The following is a 23,340-nucleotide window of genomic DNA, read 5'->3' as shown; positions in this document are numbered from 1 at the left end:
GTCAATCTGAAAGTTCCTTTCTCCCTTTAATAGTTTTCATACACACTTTGGGGAACGCATTTAAGAACCATGGCCTTGTATATGGTGATTCTTTCTGTATGGAAAATCACGCTATGAAAAGCCAGTGTCCATAAAGGAGACAGAGGAGTCCTGCAATTTTATTCGAATAAAGGGAGAGAGTCCACTGGGGCACATGCCCGCAGGGTTTTCTCTCTTGAGGTTTTGGAGGATGCAGCCTCCTTTTATCCTAAACTCCCAGCCACATGTTGCCGTCTTCCTTTCCCCATTGGCTGAGGTACTAGGAAAGTCCAGCCTCCCAAACCGCCTATCACATATCCCCCCTTGAACCTGTCATTTTCCCCCAAAGTTCAGAAACTCAGGCTTGTGCAGACCCACTTGTCTCTTTCAGAAGCCAAGCTGTCTGGGCTCTGCAACAAACCTGCATGTTGAAGTTAGTAGAGACATTAAGATCCATTTCAAAAACGTTAACACCCATACCTTCACCCGTGGAATTGTTTGTAAAGACATTAGCACACATCTTTCCTATCAATCCCTCCTCTTCTTATTTCTCAATTTGTCTTTACAAACTGAGGAGGTATACTTATAGCTTTTTACCGGCTAGGCTCATGGTTCAATGCCTTAAGAAAGCCTCGGGCAGCCTAGAGAGGTAGCACGGGCAATCTAGCATTTCAGTAGCTCTAAAAGCAGTAAATGTATTAGCTGCAAAGCTGATATCACCAGCAGAAGCAAAGAGGGAGAAATATAGCTCTCAGCTTGCCTAATTCCCGCAATTAGAAGCTTTCAAAAAGAAACAGACGACAAGATGTTCCCAGAAAGAGTTGCAAAGCCAAAGAGGGCGGACCCCCCCCTTGGTCCTTTCTTTTATTCAGAGAAGGGGAAAGGGAAGGACTGGGGGCGGACCCGGGGTGACCGGACAATCAGACACTGCTAAAGAGTTTGAGTTACATTTGGGGTTCAGAGCACATGACAGAGGCAAGTCCTGGCTTGTCTCGGGGAGGGAGAGGGGAAGCTCGGAACAGGCAGCAACAACAAACCCTAGTTATTATTAAGTTAATCTCTTTTAACAACCTGGCATGGTATAAAGATTAACATTTGAAACACCCCCTCCCAACTTTTCCACATCTGGCCCCTGCACCAGGTGGGGCAAGCAAATACAGAGAAACAACTTAGCATAAAGTAGACAATGACAGTTCATATTAGCCCACTAATCGCTAGAGGTCCTTGTAGATGATCTGTGGCTACTGATAGCCAAGGTCTCCCATCCTTTTCCTCCTGCTGAGAAGTCAAAATCTCTGGGGTTTTAGAGACCTTGACTTGAGTGGGATGAACCTGTGTTCAGCTGTCCTGACTGCTGTTCCTTCAGTCCTGGTTGGATGTAATGAACAGCGAAGTCCAAAGGCAGCGTCTTCAGAGATTTCACTACACACAGTATTCTGGCCACATACTGGTTTAAATATACATCTTCACCTCCCTGCCACATTGAAAATTAACAGGGTAAGAATCACAAACATTAATTGAAATGGGAATAATTTATTATCTTCTTGGGGTTTGGCTCTCATTCTTGCCAAAGCTAATGGCAAAAGCCATAACCATGGCATCTTAGTTTCTGTCACCAGCTTCAAAAGGTGTTTCTTTATTTCTCCATTCATCCTATTTGACCTTAATTCTGAGGGTTCCAGGGGGTATGGAGGTCCCACTCAATTCTCAAAGGAGTCATAATCCCTTGAAGGATCCCCCTGCAAAATGAGTTCCTGTCTTGGTTTGAAAGACAGGTGTCTGCTAAGGAAGGCAGAAGCCCCCCCTTGGAATGGCAGATGCAACCCCCCTTCCCTCCGAGTTATTATAATTTTGAAATCAAGGGGCTTTTAGGCAAAGATGTGGAAAATAGGAATAACAGTTCTTTACTATTATATATCTATATGTGTATAACAAGTCAAACAAACAACAATAACTATGACAGTAACAGCAAACAATCACAAACCCAGTCCCAGCCTTCTCGGCTGTCAGGCCCTTTCCCCTTGGGTGCAGTTCCGCTTGCAGCCGGCAGGGGCGCTGGCGGCTCCCTGTGAGCAGGGCAGGTGTGATGGTTCCCCCGCGGCTGCAGGGGGCGTTCCGGAGCGAGCTCGGGGAGCACGCGGCACTGGTGGCCTGGGATCCCGGGAAGGGATGGAACAGAGAAGCTTCACAAACCCCTGGGTAGCCGATCCCGGTGTCCGGCCAGACCCTCGGGAACGGCAAGCTGGAATGGCAGGCTGGAGCGGCAGGGACGAGCACAAATCCCGGGTGGCAGACGAGATGTATCCAAACGGGGAACCCCCCGGAGGTCTGGGCAGGCAGGGCGAGCAGGGCTACAACGTAGCGAAGGCTCAAAGCAGCGGCGGGGCAGGGTGGCCACAGCGCAGCTCCCAGTGGGGTGGGGAAGGCGGGCTTTGGGATCTCGGGGCTTCTCCAGCAGAAGGAAAAGCAGCCGAAGAAAGCAGCCTCCCCCTCTGCCGGAGACCGACTGCCCACACACCCAGGTGAAACAAAAAGTAGCCAGCTCTTTTGTTTTTCTTAAGTACCCAGGATTTGTCCCCCTAGCAACATGTATGGGGAAAATTCCTTTAACAGAAAAAAAAAACCAACCAGGAGAGCTCCTAATACCCCAACAGTTCCCCTGTCCAAGTCCCCTGTCTTCACAGTCCCATATGTCAGGAAAATTAATCCACAAGCACCAGAGGTTTATGTCCAAAAAGGAGACAGAGGATTCCTGTGACTTTATTTGAATAAAGGAAGAAGCCATGGGGCATTCCTCTGGGGTCTCTCAAATTGTTAAAGGACGCAGCCTCCTATTTATCCTAATTTCCCAACTGCATTTCCCTCTCTCTTTCCCCATTGGCCGAGGTACTTGAGAGGTACAGACTTCCCGAAATGCCTAATACCTAAGACTCCCTTCTAATGTATAACCCCCCCCTTTATATTAATTCTTATGGAATTTATGGTTCTTCCCATTGTTTCTTTCATCTCTCAGTATCCAATTTCATTTATCAGCAAACCTATAGTTTATTTGTAAAGACAAATCTCTTTCTTTCCATTCATCAATCAGTGGAATGCTTCCCATTGTTTCTTTTATCTCTCAGTACTAGTTTTATCTACCAGCAGGCCCACAGCTTGTTTGTAAAGACAAGTCCCGCATTCCTTTCACATATTCAGAAATCATTTGTTAACTGATCAAATAGTTGCTGAAACGACTAGAAACGCCTCTGGCCACCCTGTCAGCTGGCATACCACTACTGGAGGACAACTAAGCCCTCTTGCCCAGGGCATCTCAGCAAAATACACCCAGCATGGCATCCTTGGAAAGGACATACAGCCCAGGGTTACTCCCCTACCTTGCAATCTCCTTTGTAATCTGGCTATTAACTTTAGCCAGGCACCCCTCAATAGCTCGTTTTGCTAAAATAAAAAGACTCAAAGCAGTACATCTTGAGGAAGGTCTCTGCCAATCCTCGAGAGCCCCAATGACTCCCCCCATGTAGTTGTTTTAATATTTGTGGGGTCAAAGTTCCTGGCATCCACTGTTTACTGTCCATTGTAAATCAATTCTCCCCTCCTTCTTCTGCCCCACCACTTTTAATTATCTCCATCTCCTCTGGTGGAAAAGACACCACCACCACCACTCCCCCATCCCCCCATCAACGGCTGAGCCACAGGGAGCAAAGGGAGGATCCCGGAGACCTCTGGCAGAAGTGCTGCTTTCTGAACCTCTCCATTGGCCAGTTTTTTACCTGTTGTCTCTTCTGAGTACCCTGCCTGATGTCCCCTAACATGTATTATTTCTATCTCTTTTGGTAAAATCACCACCTCCAACAGGCTAGTAATTGAGCTCTTATGAGCGAACATTTTTCCCCTGCAAGTTAACAAACCTCTTTCCTCCCAGTTTTCCAAATGCATGTACCATCCCACATGCATATTTTGAATCTGTAAATATATTCACCACCTTTTCTTGATACAATTTGCAGGCTTTTATTAAGGCATACAATTCTGTGATCTGTGCTGACCATGTGCATGGTAGCTTCCCCTTGCAATTCCCTTCCTTTTACTATAGCATATCCCGTAACTTGTTTTCCTCCTATTGATATGGGGAAAAGACTCCACTACTGGAATAAATAGTAAAGTAGGTATGTTTATTCCAGCGCTGGGACGCATGGGGGATAGTTCCTCCAAAGTCATGTGTGCCAACAGCTGCATTCAGCTTGGTATATATCGGGTTACAAACTCCATATTCATTGTTTCCTAATACGCTTATACATATTCATTAGCCCCGCCTAGCCTTGCCTCGTATTCTAATGAGCTAAAGTCATTTACATCTGGGTTGTTCTTGCGCAGTGTCGTCTGGTGGTAGTGGGCATGGGTCTTCGGGATGAAGTAAGGGTCATCCTCAAATGAAGTAAAGGGTCTTCCTCATTCTGAACTTTTTACTTTGCTTCCCTGCACATACTCTTTATGTCCCTGGCCCAAGTCTAAACTTCAAGTCTGGTTTAAGTTAGTTTTAGGTTTGAAAACAGGATCTTTGGTCAAGATTCCTTCCCTTTATCAATAGTCTTATATCTCTCATCCTGCTTTGATAGGCACAATGTGTTGAGCAAGCTGTATGCATTGCTTTTAACAAACAATTTCTTGGCAAATCATTTAACCTCTGCTTCTTCCCCTTCCCCCTGATTCACTAGTACTCTTAAAGATCTATCAATAAATACCTTTCCCTCATTTGGCTGAGGGGTATTCTGTAAATCTTCCCTAGCTTGGATCTGGAGATCTGTTACCTGGATACAGTTTCCTTTAGGTCTCCTTCCTCAGTACCAGTTAAACAGGAGGCTGGGTTAAACCCTTCCCCGCTTCTCAATTCTAAACCCTCCTGTTCCATTAAACAGGTTTCATACTTAACAATCTAGTGCTGGTCATCCATTTAGAACTTGATGTCAGACTTTAACAATCCTGCCATCAGTGAATCGTGCCGAAACCGGGCCAGGAGACACTTCAGAGACAGAGTCAGAGAAGTGGGTATTTGCTTTATTTGGTGCACCGGGTGTGTGGGTATCACTCCTCCAAAACACACACCGGTGCTCCCTACAACATAGTATTAAGGGTTAAGTTATGAATATCCATCACATTCCTTGGGACAGGTGTGGTTATTCAAATTATTTCTCGGAAGTCATTAATATCATTAACATATGGGTCACGCATACGCTGTGTGTCCTGGTGGTCGCGCTGAGGAAGGCCTCTCCTCTTCCTCAGGGGTCTTTCTGATGAAGACCAGTAGTCTTCCTCACAGTGCACTTTTCACCTTTCTCCCTGGGCATGCGTAGTCCTTTGAGGAATGATTCAGCAGTCTCTGAGATAATCCTTGTCCCCTCTGTCTTGGCTTTGAAAGACAGGTGTCTGCTAAGGAAGGCAGAAGCCTCCCTTGAAGTGGCAGATATAACCCCTTTCCCTCCGAGTTATTATAATTTTGAAATCAAGGGCCTTTAGGCAAAGATGTGGGAAATAGGAATAACAGTTCTTTACTATATATATATAACCAGTCAAACAAAACAACAACAACTATGGCAGTAACAGCAAACACAAACCCAGTCCCAGCCTTCTCAGCTGTCAGGCTATTTCCCCTCGGGTGCAGTTCCGCTCGCAGCCGGCAGGGGCATTGGCGGCTCCCGGTGAGCAGGGCAGGTGCGATGGTTCCCCCGCGGCTGCAGGGGGCGCTCCGGAGCGAGCTCGGGGAGCACGCGGCACTGGTGGCCTGGGATCCCGGGGAAGGATGGAACAAAGGCTTCACAAACCCCTGGGCAGCCGATCCCGGACCCTCGGGAACAGCAGGCTGGAGCGGCAGGGACGAGCACAAATTCCGGGTGGCAGACGAGATGTATCCAAAAGGGGAACCCCCTGGAGGTCTAGGCAGTCAGGGCGAGCACGGCTACAACGCAGCGAAGGCTCGAAGCAGCAGCGGGGCAGGGCGGCCACAGCCCAGCCTCCAGCAGGGCAGGGAAAACGGCTTTGGGATCCCGGCTTTGTTTCCAGCAAAAAGAAAAACGGCCGAAAAAAGGAACCAGCAGCTCCTTTCTCTGCAGCTTCTCTCTCTGGAAGCTGAGAGCGAACTGACCCCACATCCAGATGAAAACAAAACGCGTAGCCAGGTCTTTTGTCTTCTCTTAAGTATGGCCATTTGTCCCCTAGCAACATGCATATGGGGAAAAATTCCTTTAACAGGAAAAAAAACTAGGACTAAACTAAAACCCCAACACCTCTATCTTGACAAGATTAGGGTGAATTTGGCTTCTTAGGTTTTGTAATTAACATCTGCTCTCTGAACTAACATTTGCTGTCTCATAATAGTTAACTTGTGCTTACATGAGTTAGTTATCAACTGCCCTTTCCTCATCAGTTACCATCAAAGCTGTGGCTGCACAATTCTTCAGACAACAGAGCCACAGTTACGCTTAGAACAAACAATGGGGCCACCCCCTCGCTAATGGGTCTAACATTTTAGCACTAGAATTCCTTTGGCACAGCTCTGTTTAACATCCACATACAATTCAAATTCCTTTTCTGAGTCTGGCTAAAATTTTGCTGTCTTTCTGGTGTCCATACCACAACACTGGGGCTATCTGGGTTTAAAAAGTCACAGAAAAAAAAGTCCTTAACCCAGGTCCTGCAATACCCTATTAATCCTAAAAATTGTCACAGCTCTCCTTCAGTCCTGGGTGCCAGCATCTCCAAGATTCCCTGGACCCCCTCTGGGCCAACACACCACAAGCCTTCAGTCAAAATAGGCCCCAAACATTCAACCTTTCTCTCCATCACCTGTGCCTTCCCTTCAGGCAGTTCAAGATCCCCTCCTCCAACCAAAAAATTAAGTAATTTCTCAGTGGTTTCCCCTCCCACCTCCTCCCATTCTCCTGATAGGAGAAAGTCCTTCATATACTGTGAATCTCCCCAAACCGGGGCAAGAGACACTTCAACGACAGAGTCCAAAAAGTGGGTATTTGCTTTATTCAGTGTGTCGGGTGTGGGGGATCGTTCCTCCGAACACACACACACAGCACTCTATACAGTTCAGTATTATGGGTAAAATTAATGAATATTCATCACATTTCTTGGGATAGGAGTGGTTATACAAATTACTTTTTGGAAGTCATTAATATCATTAGCATACGTGCTAGCATGCGCTGTGTACGCTGGCGGTCGCACTGAGGAAGGCTCCTCTTTTTCCTCGGGGGTCTTTCTGATGAAGATCAGTATCTTCATCACAATGCACTTTTCACCTTTCTTTCTGGAGCATGCACAGTCCTTTGTAGAATGATTCAGTGGTTTCTGTGTTGGTTTCAAGTAAATTCTTGTTCCTCTTATCTTGACAAGATTAAGGTGAATCCTGCTTCTTAGGTTTTGTGATCAACATTTGCTGTCTCTTAATAGTTAACTGTGCTTACATGAGTTAAGTATTGATCAGCCTTATCAATGGTTCCAGCTGCGCCATGCTGAGGAGGGGTCGGACCTGCAGATGCTGGGAATTTTCTTTCAGTATTTTGGCAGCATCAGAGCCTTTTGGACAAAAATAGTTTTTCCAGGTTTTGTTTTGTCCCCGTTCCCTGTTGGTTGTTGTTTTGGGGGAGGGAGTGTTCTGGAACCACGGAGGCTCGGTTGCTATGTTGTTTTCCTTTTATCTCTCTCTCGGCTGTGTGGTCCACAGTAGGGGGCTTCTTTGTCCTTTGGGCCACGTGGACTGCTACAGCAGCCACCATCTTAGGAGAAGGGGAGTTTCTCTGCAATCTTGTCTTTGTTCCCTGGGCCACATGGGCTGCCATGGTGGCCGCCATCTTAGGAGGAGGGCACTTCTCCACTACTTTGTTTTCTCTGTTCCCTGGGGGAGCACGTGACTTAGCACCTTTGTATCTAGTGGTTATCGCTGTTTTATTTTTAGTAAACTGTTATTTTTTCACTTATATCTTCTCACATTCGTCACTCCTTATTGATGAAAGGGGAGTGGTTAAAACTAAGGGGAGGTGACTCACTTTGGAGTCTCAGCCCTGTAAATTGTCCTAAACTAAAACAGTCGGATATGCATATTGATGTTTATTGTGGACATAATTACTAAAACACCAAAAGTTTCCTTGATCATGAAAAATTTTTCACATGCAGTTCTCTTACAGCATTTAAAGTATTCAATTCCATGATAAATAACAAATTGTGGAAGAGAATTTTCTTGTGACTACTGGAGGTTTTAAATTAAATGGTCGGTAACTTTCTACTTTCTATTCCTATCAGATTCTCCTTCCCCTACTGCTGCAAGAACGCTGACGCTGGTTGCCAAGTCCGTGCAGAATTTAGCAAATCTGGTTGAATTTGGAGCTAAGGTGAGTATAATTTTACACAGAACAGTCTAGAACAGAACAGAACAGTGTTCCTGTTAACAGAAACAGATTTTGTCTGTATTATTCTTATGCAAATCCTGATTTTTGACCTCGGTGTCTTATCAGCAAGGAGGCTTTATTCCTGCAATTTTTTCTATCCTCTCTAGTTGGTGCTCAACAGAGTGCTGATTTAACCTAGAGCAGTATCAAAAAGTATGGCTGATTTGGAAAGAGGAGTCAATCATTTCAGAATGGGTCATCTAGAAACTTATGTGAATTATTTGGTACTTGCCATAAAGATTTTCAATCTGGTAGTATGAACAACAGCAGTGACATGTTAAAATAACTGATAAAATAATGGCCATGCTAGTAGGCATTATAGAGTGATGTAACCATATTTTTATGCTATGAGAGCAGATAAACTCAGACATTCATTTCAAAGACAACAGTGGAAGTATGTGGACTCTTTTTTTCTGTCTGTCAATGACAAAAAGCATAATAGTCATACTCTAGTATTCATAGAATCATAGAATATCACAAGTTGGAAGGGATCCATAATGATCGTCAAGTCCAACTCCATTCTCCTCGCAGGACTACCTAAAAGTAAATCATATGACTAAGGGTATCACCTATATTGTCCTTGAACTGATAGGCTTGGTGCCATGACTGCTTCCTTGGGGAGGCTGTTCCAGTGACTGACCACCCTCTCAGTTAAGAATCTTTTCCTAATGTCCAGTCTGAACTACCTGTGATGCAGCTTCATTCCATTTTCTCATGTCCTATTGCTAGTCACCAGAGAGAAGAGATCAACATCTCCCTCTCCACTGCCCCCGCTTGAGGAAGTTGTAGACTATAATGAGCACACCCCTCAGCCTTTTCTAAGCTGAACAAACCAAGTGACCTCAGGCACTCTTGCCCTCGAGGTCTTTCAATGTCTTGGTTACCCTCCTCTGGACATACTCTAATAGTCTGATGTCCTTTTTATATTGAGGCATCCAAAACTACACACAGTACTTGAGGTGGGACCACACCAGTGCAGAGCAGAGCAGGACAATCACCTCCCTTGACCGGCTAGTGATGCTTGTCCTGATGCACCCCAGGACATAGTTGGCTCTCCTGGCTGCCAGGGCACTGCTGACATATTCAACTTGCCATCAATTAGGACCGTAGGTCCCTTTCTGTAGGACTGCTCTCCAGCCTTTTGTCTCCCAATTTGTATGTATAGCCAGGATTACCCCATCCCAGGTAGAAAATCTAGCACCTGCCCTTGTTAAATTTCATGTGGTTGGTGATTGCCCAGCTCTCCAGTCTATCCAGATCACTCTGTAAGGCCTCTCTACCCTTGATGGAGTCCATAGCTCCTCCTACTTTATCATCAGCAAACTTAATGTACATTCAATTCCTGTGTCTAGATCATTTATAAAAACATTAAAGATCACTGGCCCTAAAATTGAGCCCTGGGGAACCTCACTGATGACTGACTGCCAGCCTGATTTTACTATAACCCCATTTACTATGATCCTTTGAGCCTGGCCCATTAGCCAATTGCTCACCTAATGTATTATGGACTTTTCTAGCTGTGTGCTGGACATTTTATCCAAACAGATACTGTGAGAGACAGTATCAAAAGCTTTGCTAAAATCCAAAACCACCACGTCTACTGGCTTCTCCTAGTCAAAGAGATGAGTGTTGGAGTTTGAAAAGTGGGAGAGGAGAGACAGGCAGCCATCCCTCCACAAAGAAAACATCTATGTGATGGTAAAATGAGTAAATTTTCTTTAGGAATATCCATATCAAAAAGACAACTGAGAAATGCTAGAGTAGAAATCTGTGATTTAGAAAGAATCTATTCAAGAAGTATGTATCATTTGCCTGAAGTAGATGATGGGACCCTTTTTGCATTTCCACTGATTAATTAATGTCAAAATGGGGAGACATCTTTCGGTAATATTGGCATGTGTCTGTACAGAACCTTGAAATACATTCCACATCCATGTTTTTTTATATACTATTATGTAATAATTCACTTTCAAATTGAGACCAATTAGGACTAAACTTCCAGCCTGGATATAGAGTGTTGTAATGCTAGATTTAGTTTAGCAAGCTTCAGCTTTCCCTGAGAGCTCAGCGGAGCTGCTTAGGGCAGTGCGACCGTTGTCGCCCTCCCATAGTCCATTTCGGATGGCTCCGCGGTTTTGTTCCAGCTAGCTATCAGCTTTACAACACAGTGATGGTGAAAGAGGTGAGAAGGGTCTCTCCATAAGGGTTTAAGAGGCTCTTTAATCTTACATTTTGTCCCAGCGATCCCCAGAGGCAGAGAGACCTCATGATCTGGGTGCAGGGGCTTTTTCTCAGGGGCTCAGGGGCGGTACATGGGTAGAGTTGGGGTACAGGAACCAATAGGGAGGACCCGAGGGAGTGGCCAGGACTAGGGGCAGGGCAAAGGGGGGGACGACAATGTGAAAGGCATTTAATAAATGAATCAGTGGGAAATACAACACCACAATAGAGTATTTTAATTTGGAAACATATTGACAACTACCAATTTCTGGCTCACACATACACGCACACACTTTTTCTTTACTTATTCTTTAGACTGGTGTTTTCTGTTGGTACAGCATTTTGAAACACCCCTTTTATTTGTATTTGTTTTCATACTGCTTGACATAATTTTGTAAATCAGTTTTACAAGTTGCCCTAAAAAGTCTCAGCTTTTACTAAACTTTTTATTGCATCACTAAAAGAATGCCAGAAACAATTGGCCTGTTCTGGTTCCCAAGTCACAACATGGTTGAACAATAAAAATCTGTTGACTTAAGCATAATGAAAGAAAGAAATTTCAGGCTGCCATTATAATGCCATTTGTCTGACACTCACAACTTGGAATGCAAGCATTAATGAAAGAAAAAAAAGGAGGGCAGTTATGTCCTGATGTTGATGCCTCTGATGTGTTTATCTCTGGAAGTTTTTTCTTCCTTATATAGCTCCAATGAAAAAAGTCCATTTTCAGTATTTCAGAAATGTAAAATTTCATGTCACAATGCATATATAAACAATTTCAGAATCCATCTAGAGCACAAAAAAGTAATCTTTTAACTGCTTGTACACCAGTTATCATAAATTCACTTGAAAAAGATGACACATTTGTTTTGCAGTGTCATTTGTCTCTGATTACAATATGTTCACTTCAGGTATGACTATAAAAATGGTATCATTTTGTTCTAATAAATACTTTTAAAAATTGCTAGGAGCCATATATGGAGGGGGTAAATCCATTCATCAAGAGTAACAAACATCGCATGATCATGTTCTTAGATGAACTTGGGGTAAGTGGTTTAAAAAGAAAAATTACAAGTTGTACAGCAACATTGTGAGTTAAAATTCTTGATAGTCCTTGTTAGCTAGTTCAAAAATGCATCAGCTTCCTCACAATTTTGAATGCTTGTTATTGAAATATTTTTCTTGTGCATGTTTAGGAACTGCAGATTGCTGGCCTGTCCCACAGAATTAAAACCAATCAAATGTCCTGTTAGAAAGTACTGTTGTAGACATGAGATCTATTTGAGCTGCTCCCCAAGGATTAGAGCTTTCAGACAAAAATACCAATCTTCTAAAAAAAATTTTAAAATAAAGAAAATCTTATGTGTAATTTGTCATATGATTTTGACCTGAGATTGAAAAAACTGAAAAACTGAAGATTTAAAAAATATTGTGTTCTATTTTAGTTATACATAACCAAATGTCTCACTGCATGAATTCTGGATATTGTAGTTTAAAAGAAAATAATAGTTGCAGTTCAATTTGAAACCATTACTATTTTGTGTATGATAGTTATAATGAGTTGGGAGCTCGTGTATATATATATGTATATGTTTAAACCAATAATTTGTTGAAAAAAAGAAGATGAAAGAAATATGCCTATCTTATTATTCCTGAATTAATCCATTAAAAGTGACCTAGAAAACATCTCAGACTATTTTGATTATCTATACGAATTACTGTTTTGAAGTGTGTCATTCAGATAGATTGCCATATGTCACCTTTTTATGGTTAAATGGCAACTTCTGCATATTATGATAGACTGTTGTTTTTCTTTAAATGGCAGATTATGCATGAGGACTTGGAAAATGGTTGGGTTTTAAAATAACTGATTATTCTACTGTTTTAATTACATTATTTTACTAGTGAATTTACTGACTTGATAGTTTGGGGATTTTTTGGTGTCCATTTTTGCTGTTGCTATTGCCTGATTTAAATTTCAAAAAAAAAATAAAACAACAAATATCTAATGGATGGATCCCCCTCATTTGGGGACAAGATATGATATGAATCTCTTTTACTCAGTATATTTCTAGACAGCTCAGAGACAGCATAGCAGCATCAAACCCTCCTAGTAGGAATAGGAATTGCTGTATATTTAGTAATCTCTCTATGTGAAATGTGTAACCGTAATTTAATTGTCTTCATAAAATAGGTGATTGTGGAGAGGAGGAAATCAATAATTTGTATTAGGTAACATGGACAGAAGTCTTAGTTGTGAAGAAAAATGTGGTGTTTGCAGTATCAAAACAACTGTTGGCGGGTCTGTAGAACTGTAATTTAATTTCTTTTATGCCTAGCTACTCACCATTCTAAGTCTGTTCTCATAATTTTTGTTAAAGAATGTTCCTGAGCTTCCAGACACTACAGATTACTCTAGAACTGACTTATCTCGCTATCTGGCAGCCTTGCATGAGATGTGTGTGGCACATTCAGATGAACTTCGGACACTTAGCAATGAGCGAGGTGTAATGCAGGTAAACTATAATGATTAACAAAAATCACACATACAGATAGCATGTCTAGAGTTATTGTTTAACATCATGATTACTTTGTAATTTTTTCTCTCCAGCAGTATGAGTGATAAATATGTACATTTCACCAGGAGGTTGCTAGTTGTAAAGGTAAAGAAGCTCAAAAATATGAACTAAGTATTTATACAACAAATCCAAAGATGTTTTAAAGCAGTGGGTTGGGGATTTTTTTTTTGGTTGGTTTTTTTGGTGTTTTGGTTTGGTTTTTCTCTTTTGGGGTTTTTGGGGGTTTGTTTTGTTTGTTGGTTTTTGTGGGGGTTTTTTTTGGTTTTTTTGTTTGTTTTTTGGGTTTTTGTGGGTTTTTTTTGTTTAGTTTCCAGGTGAAGTTTTTTTTTCTAGAGGAAGGAAGCCTAAACTCAAGAAATTACTGTCTCCTAGCGATCTCTATTTTTAGGATTTAGCTCATCTAATTGAGAACTAAACAGCTTAATTTACTTGCCTTAGCTTTCTATCACTACTTCATTTCTGCTTCCTGATTTATTATATTTGTAAACAATCATGGCAAACTTCTCTAGTAAATGCTATAAATGAGTGTTTTGTTCCAACTATTAAACTTATGTACAGCTTTTATGAAAACTTACTTTTAAGAGGAAAAAAATCTGCATGACTTCATACATTGTCTCAAAAAGTAATATACTTGCCTATGGTGTACTAATTACGATGAACTTCAAGTTGCCAATCCTACTTATTGCACAGTAATATGTTTTGGTATGCTTGACTAGTGTGCTGTGCAGGAGATTATTTAAGTACTGTTCCGTTTTAATGCTAATGATTTGGGGACAGAGGCAGTTGTACTATAGAAAGCATTTTGGTTTAGAGATGGTCTTCCTTAAATTTAATCAGTGTCAGCTCAAACTATTTAATGACTCATGTTGAAGAGGTAGTGTCACTTTCCGCGCTTTCACGTGTCGGAGGAAAATAACTTTAAGGGATGTGACTATGCAATTACACGAATTTATTGTTTAAAATAACAAACGCATCGGTCCAGGCATGAGATTTTACAACACCTCCGGGTAATGGTGACTAGTCACAAGATTTAGGGTTACATCATAATTTATAACTTTCTAATCCAATAGGTACTTAAAACAACACTTTGTTTTAGATTTATGACCTATCACTTGTGGAACTTCTCACTGCAATGCAGCTATGTCTTGACCAATAATTTCTCATGTCACGTACACACAGATGTCTCTCTTATACCATCTACATTCTTAAGTTAAACTATATGAAATCACACTATTATATTTTAAAACCCTCCACCAAAACACCCAGTGTACAATTTTACTTTAAACTAGAGGAATACAAGCTTGTAATCCTTTTGCTTAAAGTCTATAAATCTCTGCCAGTTAAGCCAGACCTAGTCTCTTCCAGGGTTGTAAATCAAAGCCTCCTTTAATTGCAGGAGTTTCTACTCCTCTGTCTCCCACAAGGTAGTTTTAAAAATAGTTCTTAATTTAATTGCTTCAAAATAACTTCTTGTAATCAAATTTCTTATTATTGTCATGGTTTGAAGACTGAGCTTCCTGTATCCTGACTGTTTGAAGGCCCTAATTTAAACCCAAATAGATGATAAATCTATATTTCATCTCAGCAGATGTTACTCAAATAATGTATTTTTTGGCAGTAATGTTTTTTTAAAATAAGGGTATTACTGGGAACTCTTATGGCAATTTTGTGAATGGTGAAAATATATCTGTATTCAATTAGCTTTGGCAGAGGAAAGCTCAAGGAATTAAAAATGAGATAATGCTACATTATAGCAATTAAAAACTAATCTAGTTAATTACTACAATTTGCTTCTTCAGTGGCATATGAGAGGAAAAAATCAATCATGTTCAAGTTCATAATTCACAGCTACTTCTAGTCTTGACAAAGCAAAAATGATGGCTAGACTGGCAAGTCAGGATAGTAGAAGTTTTCAGTACTAAATATGTATTGCTTACAGATAAGGGATAGAATTTCTTTCACAAGGCTTGCATCTGAAGCACTTAATGGTCATAAACATGACACTGTTTTCTCAATGCACTTATATTTCTGCTTCAGAGGAGTAATTTTTCCTCATGGGTTTCCATAAAAAAAACTCTTGAATCTTTTTTCTTTTTTCTCCTATAAGTGCCTTAATGTTTATCATGAACCTGTTGTAGTTGAACACAGTTCTACTATAATGAAAAAATTATTGAACTCCTGACAGTGCATTAGCAATACATTTTCTCAGCGTGTTTTGTATGTTCAGTTGCATTTGTTCAAGTTTAATGCCCAGGTTTTTAGAAAGTTAGAGGGTGCTTCTGCTTGTGCAAAAGTGAATTGTATTATCACCTTTTTTTTTTCACTGGAGTTTTTTTCACATTCTTGGCCCAGTTCTGCACTTTCACATGGGGAAAACATCCGAGAATAGATTTTTGGTTTACAGATTGTTTTTAACAGATAGAACTGTTTCATTTTCAAACTCTCAGGTTAAGTTGGCAAGACTTAATGGGTTTCCATGGCTGCAGATAAATTGCATATTGCTCTTTTACAGTTGCCTTTTGAAGTAAGTCTTAGTGACTGTGAAACTGGAGCTGGGGGGAGGGGGTGTGGGGGGATGTGAATTTAAATTTATTTTAAACTACCTAATTCTAAGTCTGGTAGGTTAATGTTGAAGATGCTTCTCAAGCAAGATGGGTGTTGTTTTTTTTCTAGTTGCTAATGTAGGGTTGTACTGGGGTTTTTCTTGTTTTTTTGTATTTTTTTCTACAGCATGTTCTTAAGAAGCTGTTGGCTATTACAGAACTGCTTCAACAAAAACAACATCAGTATTCACTGTCTAATAACATCAGGTAGCAGACTTCTACCTGAATTCTGCATGGATCCAGCATGTCTAACATGGCAACTCACACAAGTATCACTTTTTTTTGCTCTTGCCAAAAATAGCACACTGTCACATTCCCAGTGATGTGTGAACTATGCAAAAAAGAAAACAAAGATTCTGTTAGCAAATGATTGAACCAGCAGCTCTTTAAGCTATCTGTGCAGGATATTTGCACTTTTTTCCACTTGGAACCAGTTTTTACAGCCTCTGAGCCTTGGTGTACAGTTTACCTTCTGCAAAGAAAATGCTGTGACTGTCTTGAACTTTGAAAATTATTTTCAACGCCTGCAAATGCCAAAGTTTTTCTGTCTTGTTGGAAAAGAATTACCAACTGACAAGGAAAGATATGCATTGTTTTGACAGCTACATGTAACTGCATAACATTTATTACTGTAATTTCTGAGTGGTTACAGTTATTATGACTTTGACTTTTTCAACCACTTGAACATGTATTTACAATTTCCAGAGTTTGATGGTTATGGTAAGAACAATCTTTCATGTATACTTTTTATACCATGCTGTTTCCCTTACTGGAATCATGTCAAAAGAATATGCAGAATGGATCTTATCAGCTTTATTCTTTCATGTGCCACTGATTCAGTCTAAATTATTCTTCCATCAAGGACTGTGTATCCATCCAGGTAAATCACAATGCTTTTGTAAAATGTTTACAAAAGTGAACAATTAGAATTTGGTAAATTTATTATCACTGTATCAGACATGCATGCATCCATTAAACCATTTTATAAAATATATATCAGTTGGTCTTGTGTGTAATGTAAGGCTACCATGAACGTTATTTTTAAACCTGAAAAATAAGTTTTTTAAAATAATCAAGCTGCCAATAGGCTCTCTATAGAAACTAACTTTGTGTTCAAGTAATAGAACACTGTAAAAATGAAATTTGGATAACAGATATGGTTGGCTATTTATCTACTGCATATAAAATGCATTGATAAAACTGACTGTAGGTAAATCTCAAAGTTGCATTTAGGTATGTATATTTTAAAAATTGACACCACTACATATTTCCTAAAACAGTGTGTGAAAATAATGTTGTAGTTTACCCCTCACCAGCAGCTTAGGCACCACACAGCTACGTGCTCAAATGCCACCCCACTCCCCCGCCCCAAAGAAAAAAGGCAGGACGGGAGAAAATAGGAAGAGCAAAAGCAAGAGAACTCAGGGATTGAGAAAGGTGAAGAAAAGAAAACCAGAACAAGTGATGCAAAGGTAAAATTACTCATGACCTCCCAGAAGCAGACTGATGTTCAGCCAGTCTCTGAACAACAGCTCCCTCCCTCTCCCCCCGAAAAAATGAAACCCACATCTCTTCCCTCGAATTCTATTCCTGAGCATGGCATTATATGGAATGGAATGGAATGGAATGGAATGGAATGGAATGGAATGGAATGGAATATACCTTTGGCCAGTTCAGGTCAGCTGTCCCATCTGCATCTGTTAGGGAAATTGGACTCATCTCACACTCAATCGAGGAGTTACATTCATACCACCTGAGACTTTAACCACTAGGACTTTGCAGTCCGTTCATGGTGTATGGCTCCACTGAACCAATGGGTACCCTGTATTGACTCCAGACACACACACACTCACAGACATTTTCCCTTTTGGTTTTACTCTAGGTTTCCCCAAGCAGAGTCTCTGGCAGAATCTAATAAGGTTATTTGGTACAGTGGTGAAATATAGCTTGAGCTGGGTGCCTCAGGAGAGGGACCTTGAACAAAGAAATCCCTGGGCAATTATACCCTTACAATCCAAGTTCCCCACCCCTCATGTGACAGTTCAGTCCAATAGTAATATTATGGTATGGGATAGTGTTGGAACCGACAGCTGGACTGAAAGTCTCACAGATTTCGACTTGGACACAATCACTTTGTACCCGTGAGAATTCGGTTTGTATCTATGAGAATTTTAGCATCAACAGAAGCAAGAAACCAAAACAACAGAAGAAGAATGCACAGCTGTTCCCAGGAGGCTGTTTTTGGGTTTAGAATGGGTGTTAGTTGTAGGTAACCAATAATTTGTAATGTAGTAATTTAGGAGCCAATGGATACACAGCATGAGTGCCAAGAAAGTGTACAAAAGAGGCTTTGTAGAATTAAAGATGCTTTTTGCCTGGAGTTGTTGGTGTGGTTTGTGCATGTCGCATCTGTCTCAACAGCAACAGGGTAGTCTTGTTCTTCATTGGGTCTCTTCATTGACTCTAGGTGAGCCCGTTTCTTCTCTTACCTCTAAGGTTGCATCTTATGCTGACAGGGGTAGTTGCCTTCCTTGCTTCCTTATCTTCCAGCCCAAACTGGCTCTGGGGCCTCCTTTTACTTCAGTAGGTAAAAGTTCAGCGTATCTTGGTGAAAGTTCCCAGTTTGCAGCCTAAGGCTTCAGCACATCTAGTTACTAATGCTAAGTAAGTTACACTAAGCTGCTAGTTTATTTCTTTACAGTGTCCCCTCCAAACTTCTTACTCACTCCCCACCCTATTCTCCAGTGGGGGGCAGTAGCCAAGAGGGAGCAGAGCCTAGAGCTGTGTGGCTGTGTCTAGGTTGTTATTCTATACCATTCACATCATCATTGGGGGGCGGAAGTAAGGGACTCACTTCCGGGAAGGGAGGAGGGGCGTGGCTTTGGGTGGAAGAAAAAGGTGCCACATGGAGGGGTAGTCGACATTTTGTTCCTTTTTCCAGTGGAGTGAGTGGCGAACAGAGTGGTGGGGTGGCTCCAGCTGTGGTCATGTCTCATTGGGACAGACTCAGTGAGCATTTTTGCATGTAATCACCCTCTGATACACTGTTGTTATTAGCATTGTAGCTGTTACTGTTTGTTTTCTTATCTCCTTGCTGTTTCCAGTAAATTGTTCTTATCTCAACTTGGAATCTCTGCCTTTTGTGTCTCTCTCCCCAGAGGGAGTGAGGGGAGGAGAGCAGCTGTGTGGGGCTGAATTTCCATCTATGCTTAAACCATGACAAGGAGGTAGAAGAGGCAAGAGAGAAGCTGTGCCTGGGAAGAAGGGGAGGGTGGGGGAAAGGTGGTTTTATTTCTGGTTTTTGTTTCTTTTTTTTAACTGGAAATAATTAAAGGCATATTTCCCAAGTTGAGTCTGTCTTGTCCATGATGGTAATTGGTGAGTGACCTTTCTGTCCTTATCTAGACCCATGAGCTTTTTCATGTTATTTTCTTCCCCTGTCCTGCTGAGGAGGGGGGCGTAAGTGAGCTGTTTGGTAGGCACCTAGCAGCCAGACAAGATCAACCCACCACAGTTCTTACTTGTGGGTCAACCCTGGTAAGCAGCTGTCTTGGGGACGGTTTCTATCCCATATCCATTTTTTCGTTTATTTTTGTTTTGTGTCCAGAATGGTCACTGCTCCCCTTCCCCCCCCTCCTTCCCAGATCCAGGAGTATCATGATGGGTGAGAGCCAGCCCGGGATCCTCTGAGGGTTGGGGGGATGAGGGGCTGTGGTTTCCTTCCGGTGGGACAATCATCTCAGCAGCCACACAGCGCAATGCCTGACTGAATCACAGAATCACCAGGTTGGAAGAGACCTCTAAGATCATCGAGTCCAACCCATGCCCTAACACCTCAACTAAACCATGGCACCAAGTGTCACAGCCAATCTTTTTTTAAACACATCCAGGGATGGTGATTCCACCACCTCCCCAAGCAGAAAATTCCAGTACTTCACCACTCTCCGTGAAAAACTTTTTCCTAACATCCAACCTATATTTCCCTTGGCACAGCTTAAGACTATGTCCTCTCATTCTGTCAGTTGCTGCCTGGAGAAAGAGACCAATCCCCACCTGACTACAACCACCTTTCAGGTAGTTGTAGAGAGTGATAAGGTCACCTCTGAGTCTCCTTTTCTTCAGGCTAAACAACCCCAGCTCCCTCAATTGTTCCTCATAGGGCTTGTGCTCCAAGCCCCTCACTAGCCTTGTTGCCCTCCTCTGGATGCGTTCAAGCATCTCAACATCCTTCCTGAACTGAGGGGCCCAGAACTGGACACAGTACTCAAGGCGTGGCCTCACCAGTGCCAAGTACAAGGGAAGAATTACTTCCCTGGTCCTGCTGGCCACACTATTTCTGATACAGGCCAAGATGCCATTGGCCTTCTTGGCCACCAGGGCACACTGCTAGGTCATGTTCAGTCAGCTGTCGACCAGTACCCCCAGGTCCCTTTCCGCCTGGGCACTGTCCAGCCACACCGCCCCCAGCCTATAATGTTGCAAGGGGTTATTGTGGCCAAAATGCAGGATTTGGCACTTGGACTTATTAAACTTTATCCTATTGGACTCTGCCCATCCATCCAACCATTCCAGGTCTCTCTGCAGAGCTCTCCTACCTTCCAACAGATCGACACACGCTCCCAGCTTAGTGTAGCCAGCAAATTTACTAATGAAAGACTCAATACCCTCATCCATGTCATCAATAAAAATATTGAACAGAACTGTCCCCAGCACAGACCCCTGAGGGACACCACTAGTGACTGGCCACCAACTGGATGGAGCACCATTCACCACCACTCTCTGGGTTAGGCCATCCAGCCAGTTCTTAACCCAGCAAAGAGTGTTCCTGTCCAATCCATGGGCTGCCAGCTTTTCCAGGAGTTTACTGTGGGGGACAGTGTCAAAGGCCTTGCTGAAGTCCAAAGGAGACTGGAGATACTGTTGCCTTGTGGTCTTTGCTGGTTTTTTTCTTTTCCTTCGACACTGACTGGGCTTGCCAGCTTGCTTCTCTGCTCCTCTGCTTGCTTGGGAGCCCAGAGGCAGTGTGTGCTGTGCCGGGAGCCTGCCGTTCCCTGCCAGAACTGCTACCTCTGTGCGGCCCGACCCCAGGACCAGCCATGCCCAGTGAGCTGTCCAGGGGAGCAATTCCCTTCCCAGCCTTGAGGTTTTCTGCCACTGCTTCAGGGCTTCTTGCTACACTTTAACTCGACACCTCATGTCGGCCCAACCCCCACGGATCCTGCTACGGCTGCAGAGCTTCTGCTACATTTTGTTTGCCACTCCAGGGTGTGCTTGCCTCTGCCATTCTAGCTGGCTGCTTTGAGGCTCCTGCTAGACCCCATTTCACCATCCAGAGGCGCACCAGGACCGGCTGCCCCTGTAAGTTTGTAAAGGAAGTCCCTTTTCTATCTCTTCTGCTGTTTTGCCTGCCATTACCCACGTGGAGAGAGGCTGCTGAGCTTGTGCCACAGCTCCCCCTTGCAGCCACAGGGGAATCATCACACCTGCCCTGCCTGGCTAGGAGCCAACAGCACCCCTGCTGGCTGTGACCATAACTACACCAAAGGGTGCTTGACAGCTGAGAGAAGGCTGTTATTGGATTCTTTTTGTTTGTTGTTGCTGCCGTTGTTGTTGTTTGTTTGCCTTGTTATACATATATATATATACACTAGTAAAGAACTGTTATTCCTTTTCCCATATCTTTGCCTGAGAGCCCCATAATTTCAAAGTTATAATAATTTGGAGGGAAGGGGTCACGTTTTCCATTCCCAGGGAGGTTCCCACCTTCCTTGGCAGACACCTGTCCTTCAAATCAAGACAGCAGCCAAGCATATTTTCCCCAGTGGGGTGGGGAAGAGAATTAGAAGGGAACAGGTGAGAAAACTTGTGGGTTGAAATAAAGACAGTTTAGTATGTAAAGCAAAAGAAGCAAAACAAAAGAAGGAATTCATTTCCTGCTTCCCATCAGTAGCCAGATGTTTAGTACTCTACAGGAAAGCAGGGCTCCATTGCATGTAACAGTTACTTGGGAAGACAAATGCAGTAATTCCAAACATCCCCACTTCATTCTTCTTCCACCAGCTTTTATTGCTGAGCATGTCATCATATGGTGTGGGATATCTCTTTGGTCATTTGAGGTCAGCTGTCCCAGCTGTGTCCCCTCCCAACCTCTTGGGCGCCTCCAGCCTACGCTGTTGAGGCAGTGAGAGAAACAGAAAAGGCCTTGACCCTTGCTGTGAGTAAGCACTGCTCAGCAATAATTAAAACTTCCCCGTTCTCAACACTGTTTTGGTCACAGACCAAAACCAGCCCTATACAAGCTACTCTTACAAGAAATAACTATCCCAACCAAAATCAGTATAAGCTTTCTTTAGGGCATTTTCACTTGCTCTGGCGTGGAGTCCTCCATGAGCTGCAGAGGGACAACCTGTGTCTCCATGGTCTTTACCACGAGCTACAGGAGAATCTGCTCTGGTACCTGGAGCACCTCCTCCCCTTCCTTCTCCACTGACCTTGGTGTCTGCAGGGTTTTTTTTTAACATATATTCTCACTCTCTCACAGCTGCTTCATAGTATTTTTTACATTTTCTTAAATATATCATGAAGGTTCCACCAGTGTCAGGGATTGGCTCAGCTTTGGCCAGTGGTGGGTCTGTTGTGGAGCTGGCTGGAACGGGCTCTGATATCCTCACACAAGCCAGTCCTGCAGCCTCCTCTGGTACCAAAATTTGCCATATAAGCCAAATACATTTTACCTCTTGCCTCTGTGAAACACATATTTAAGAATTAACATTAAAATATACATTCATCACAGAATCTTCATTTACATTTAAAAAAGGGATTCTTCACACCAAAGTCATTATCTGTCGGGGTCTCCTTCCCCTGCCCATGTAGCCCTGGGAGTGGGGCCCTGGGACAGAGACGGGGTTTCCCTCGCCCCTGGTCAGCCTCGTTCCCCATTGGTTGTTCTGTGTTTCCCTGAGTGGGCAAGGACCCTCAGTCCCAGGACTAGAAGAGTTCCTCCGCAGAGCCCAGGCCAGGCAGCTGGAGAAATAAACATCTCTGAAACATCTAGCAAGAATCTGTCCATATATACTTCTTCTCCACGGGACTCCTTGTTTGATATGTGTGTTACAGTATCCCCACTGTAACAATTATCCACCAACAAAGGTGCAGCATTTACAGACACACTCCTCTCCTTTTTCTTTCACCACATTACAACAACAAAAATTCTCCAGTTATTCCACTTTCTGGCAATGTCCAGTCCAAGGTTTGCCTGTTACCCCTCCCAATTACTGTCCTCTAGTTCCTCGAGGCTTATGTTAGGACCAATAGTTTTGCAAAATAGCAGCCTACAGGTTCATACTTACTATGTGATTCTTCAATAGTATCTTACTCCCCCAAAATAATCATTACATAAAAAAATCAAGTCATGAAAGAAGCATAGCCTCTCTGCTTTGACAACCAAATTCTAAATAGTCCTGCACATGTATTTGA

General features: G+C 42.7%; 1 protein-coding gene across 3 annotated transcripts in view; it reads left to right on the top strand.

The window, feature by feature from the left end:
- LOC138102685 (ras GTPase-activating protein 1-like) overlaps positions 1 to 21,546 on the top strand; it is a 150,716-nt gene extending 129,170 nt beyond the window's left edge. The window contains exons 22-25 of one of the 3 annotated variants that reach the window (XR_011147476.1): positions 8,317 to 8,405; positions 11,651 to 11,728; positions 13,064 to 13,345; positions 15,992 to 16,073. Coding sequence is in view for 2 of the 3 variants with exons in the window: in XM_069000401.1 (XP_068856502.1) it covers positions 8,317 to 8,405; positions 11,651 to 11,728; positions 13,064 to 13,198; positions 15,992 to 16,075 (386 nt within the window). In the remaining variant the exon portion in view is untranslated. Of the gene's footprint in view, positions 1 to 8,316; positions 8,406 to 11,650; positions 11,729 to 13,063 lie in introns of all 3 variants that reach the window. The other 2 variants (XM_069000401.1, XM_069000403.1) reach the window with 2 other exon arrangements.
- The last annotated feature ends 1,794 nt before the right edge of the window (positions 21,547 to 23,340 follow it).

Source organism: Aphelocoma coerulescens (assembly GCF_041296385.1).
Source record: "Aphelocoma coerulescens isolate FSJ_1873_10779 chromosome W unlocalized genomic scaffold, UR_Acoe_1.0 ChrW_unloc_scaf_1, whole genome shotgun sequence".
NCBI classification, from domain to species: Eukaryota; Metazoa; Chordata; class Aves; order Passeriformes; family Corvidae; genus Aphelocoma; species Aphelocoma coerulescens.
Note: the sequence above shows the minus strand (reverse complement) of the source record. Positions and strands in the feature narration are given on the sequence as shown.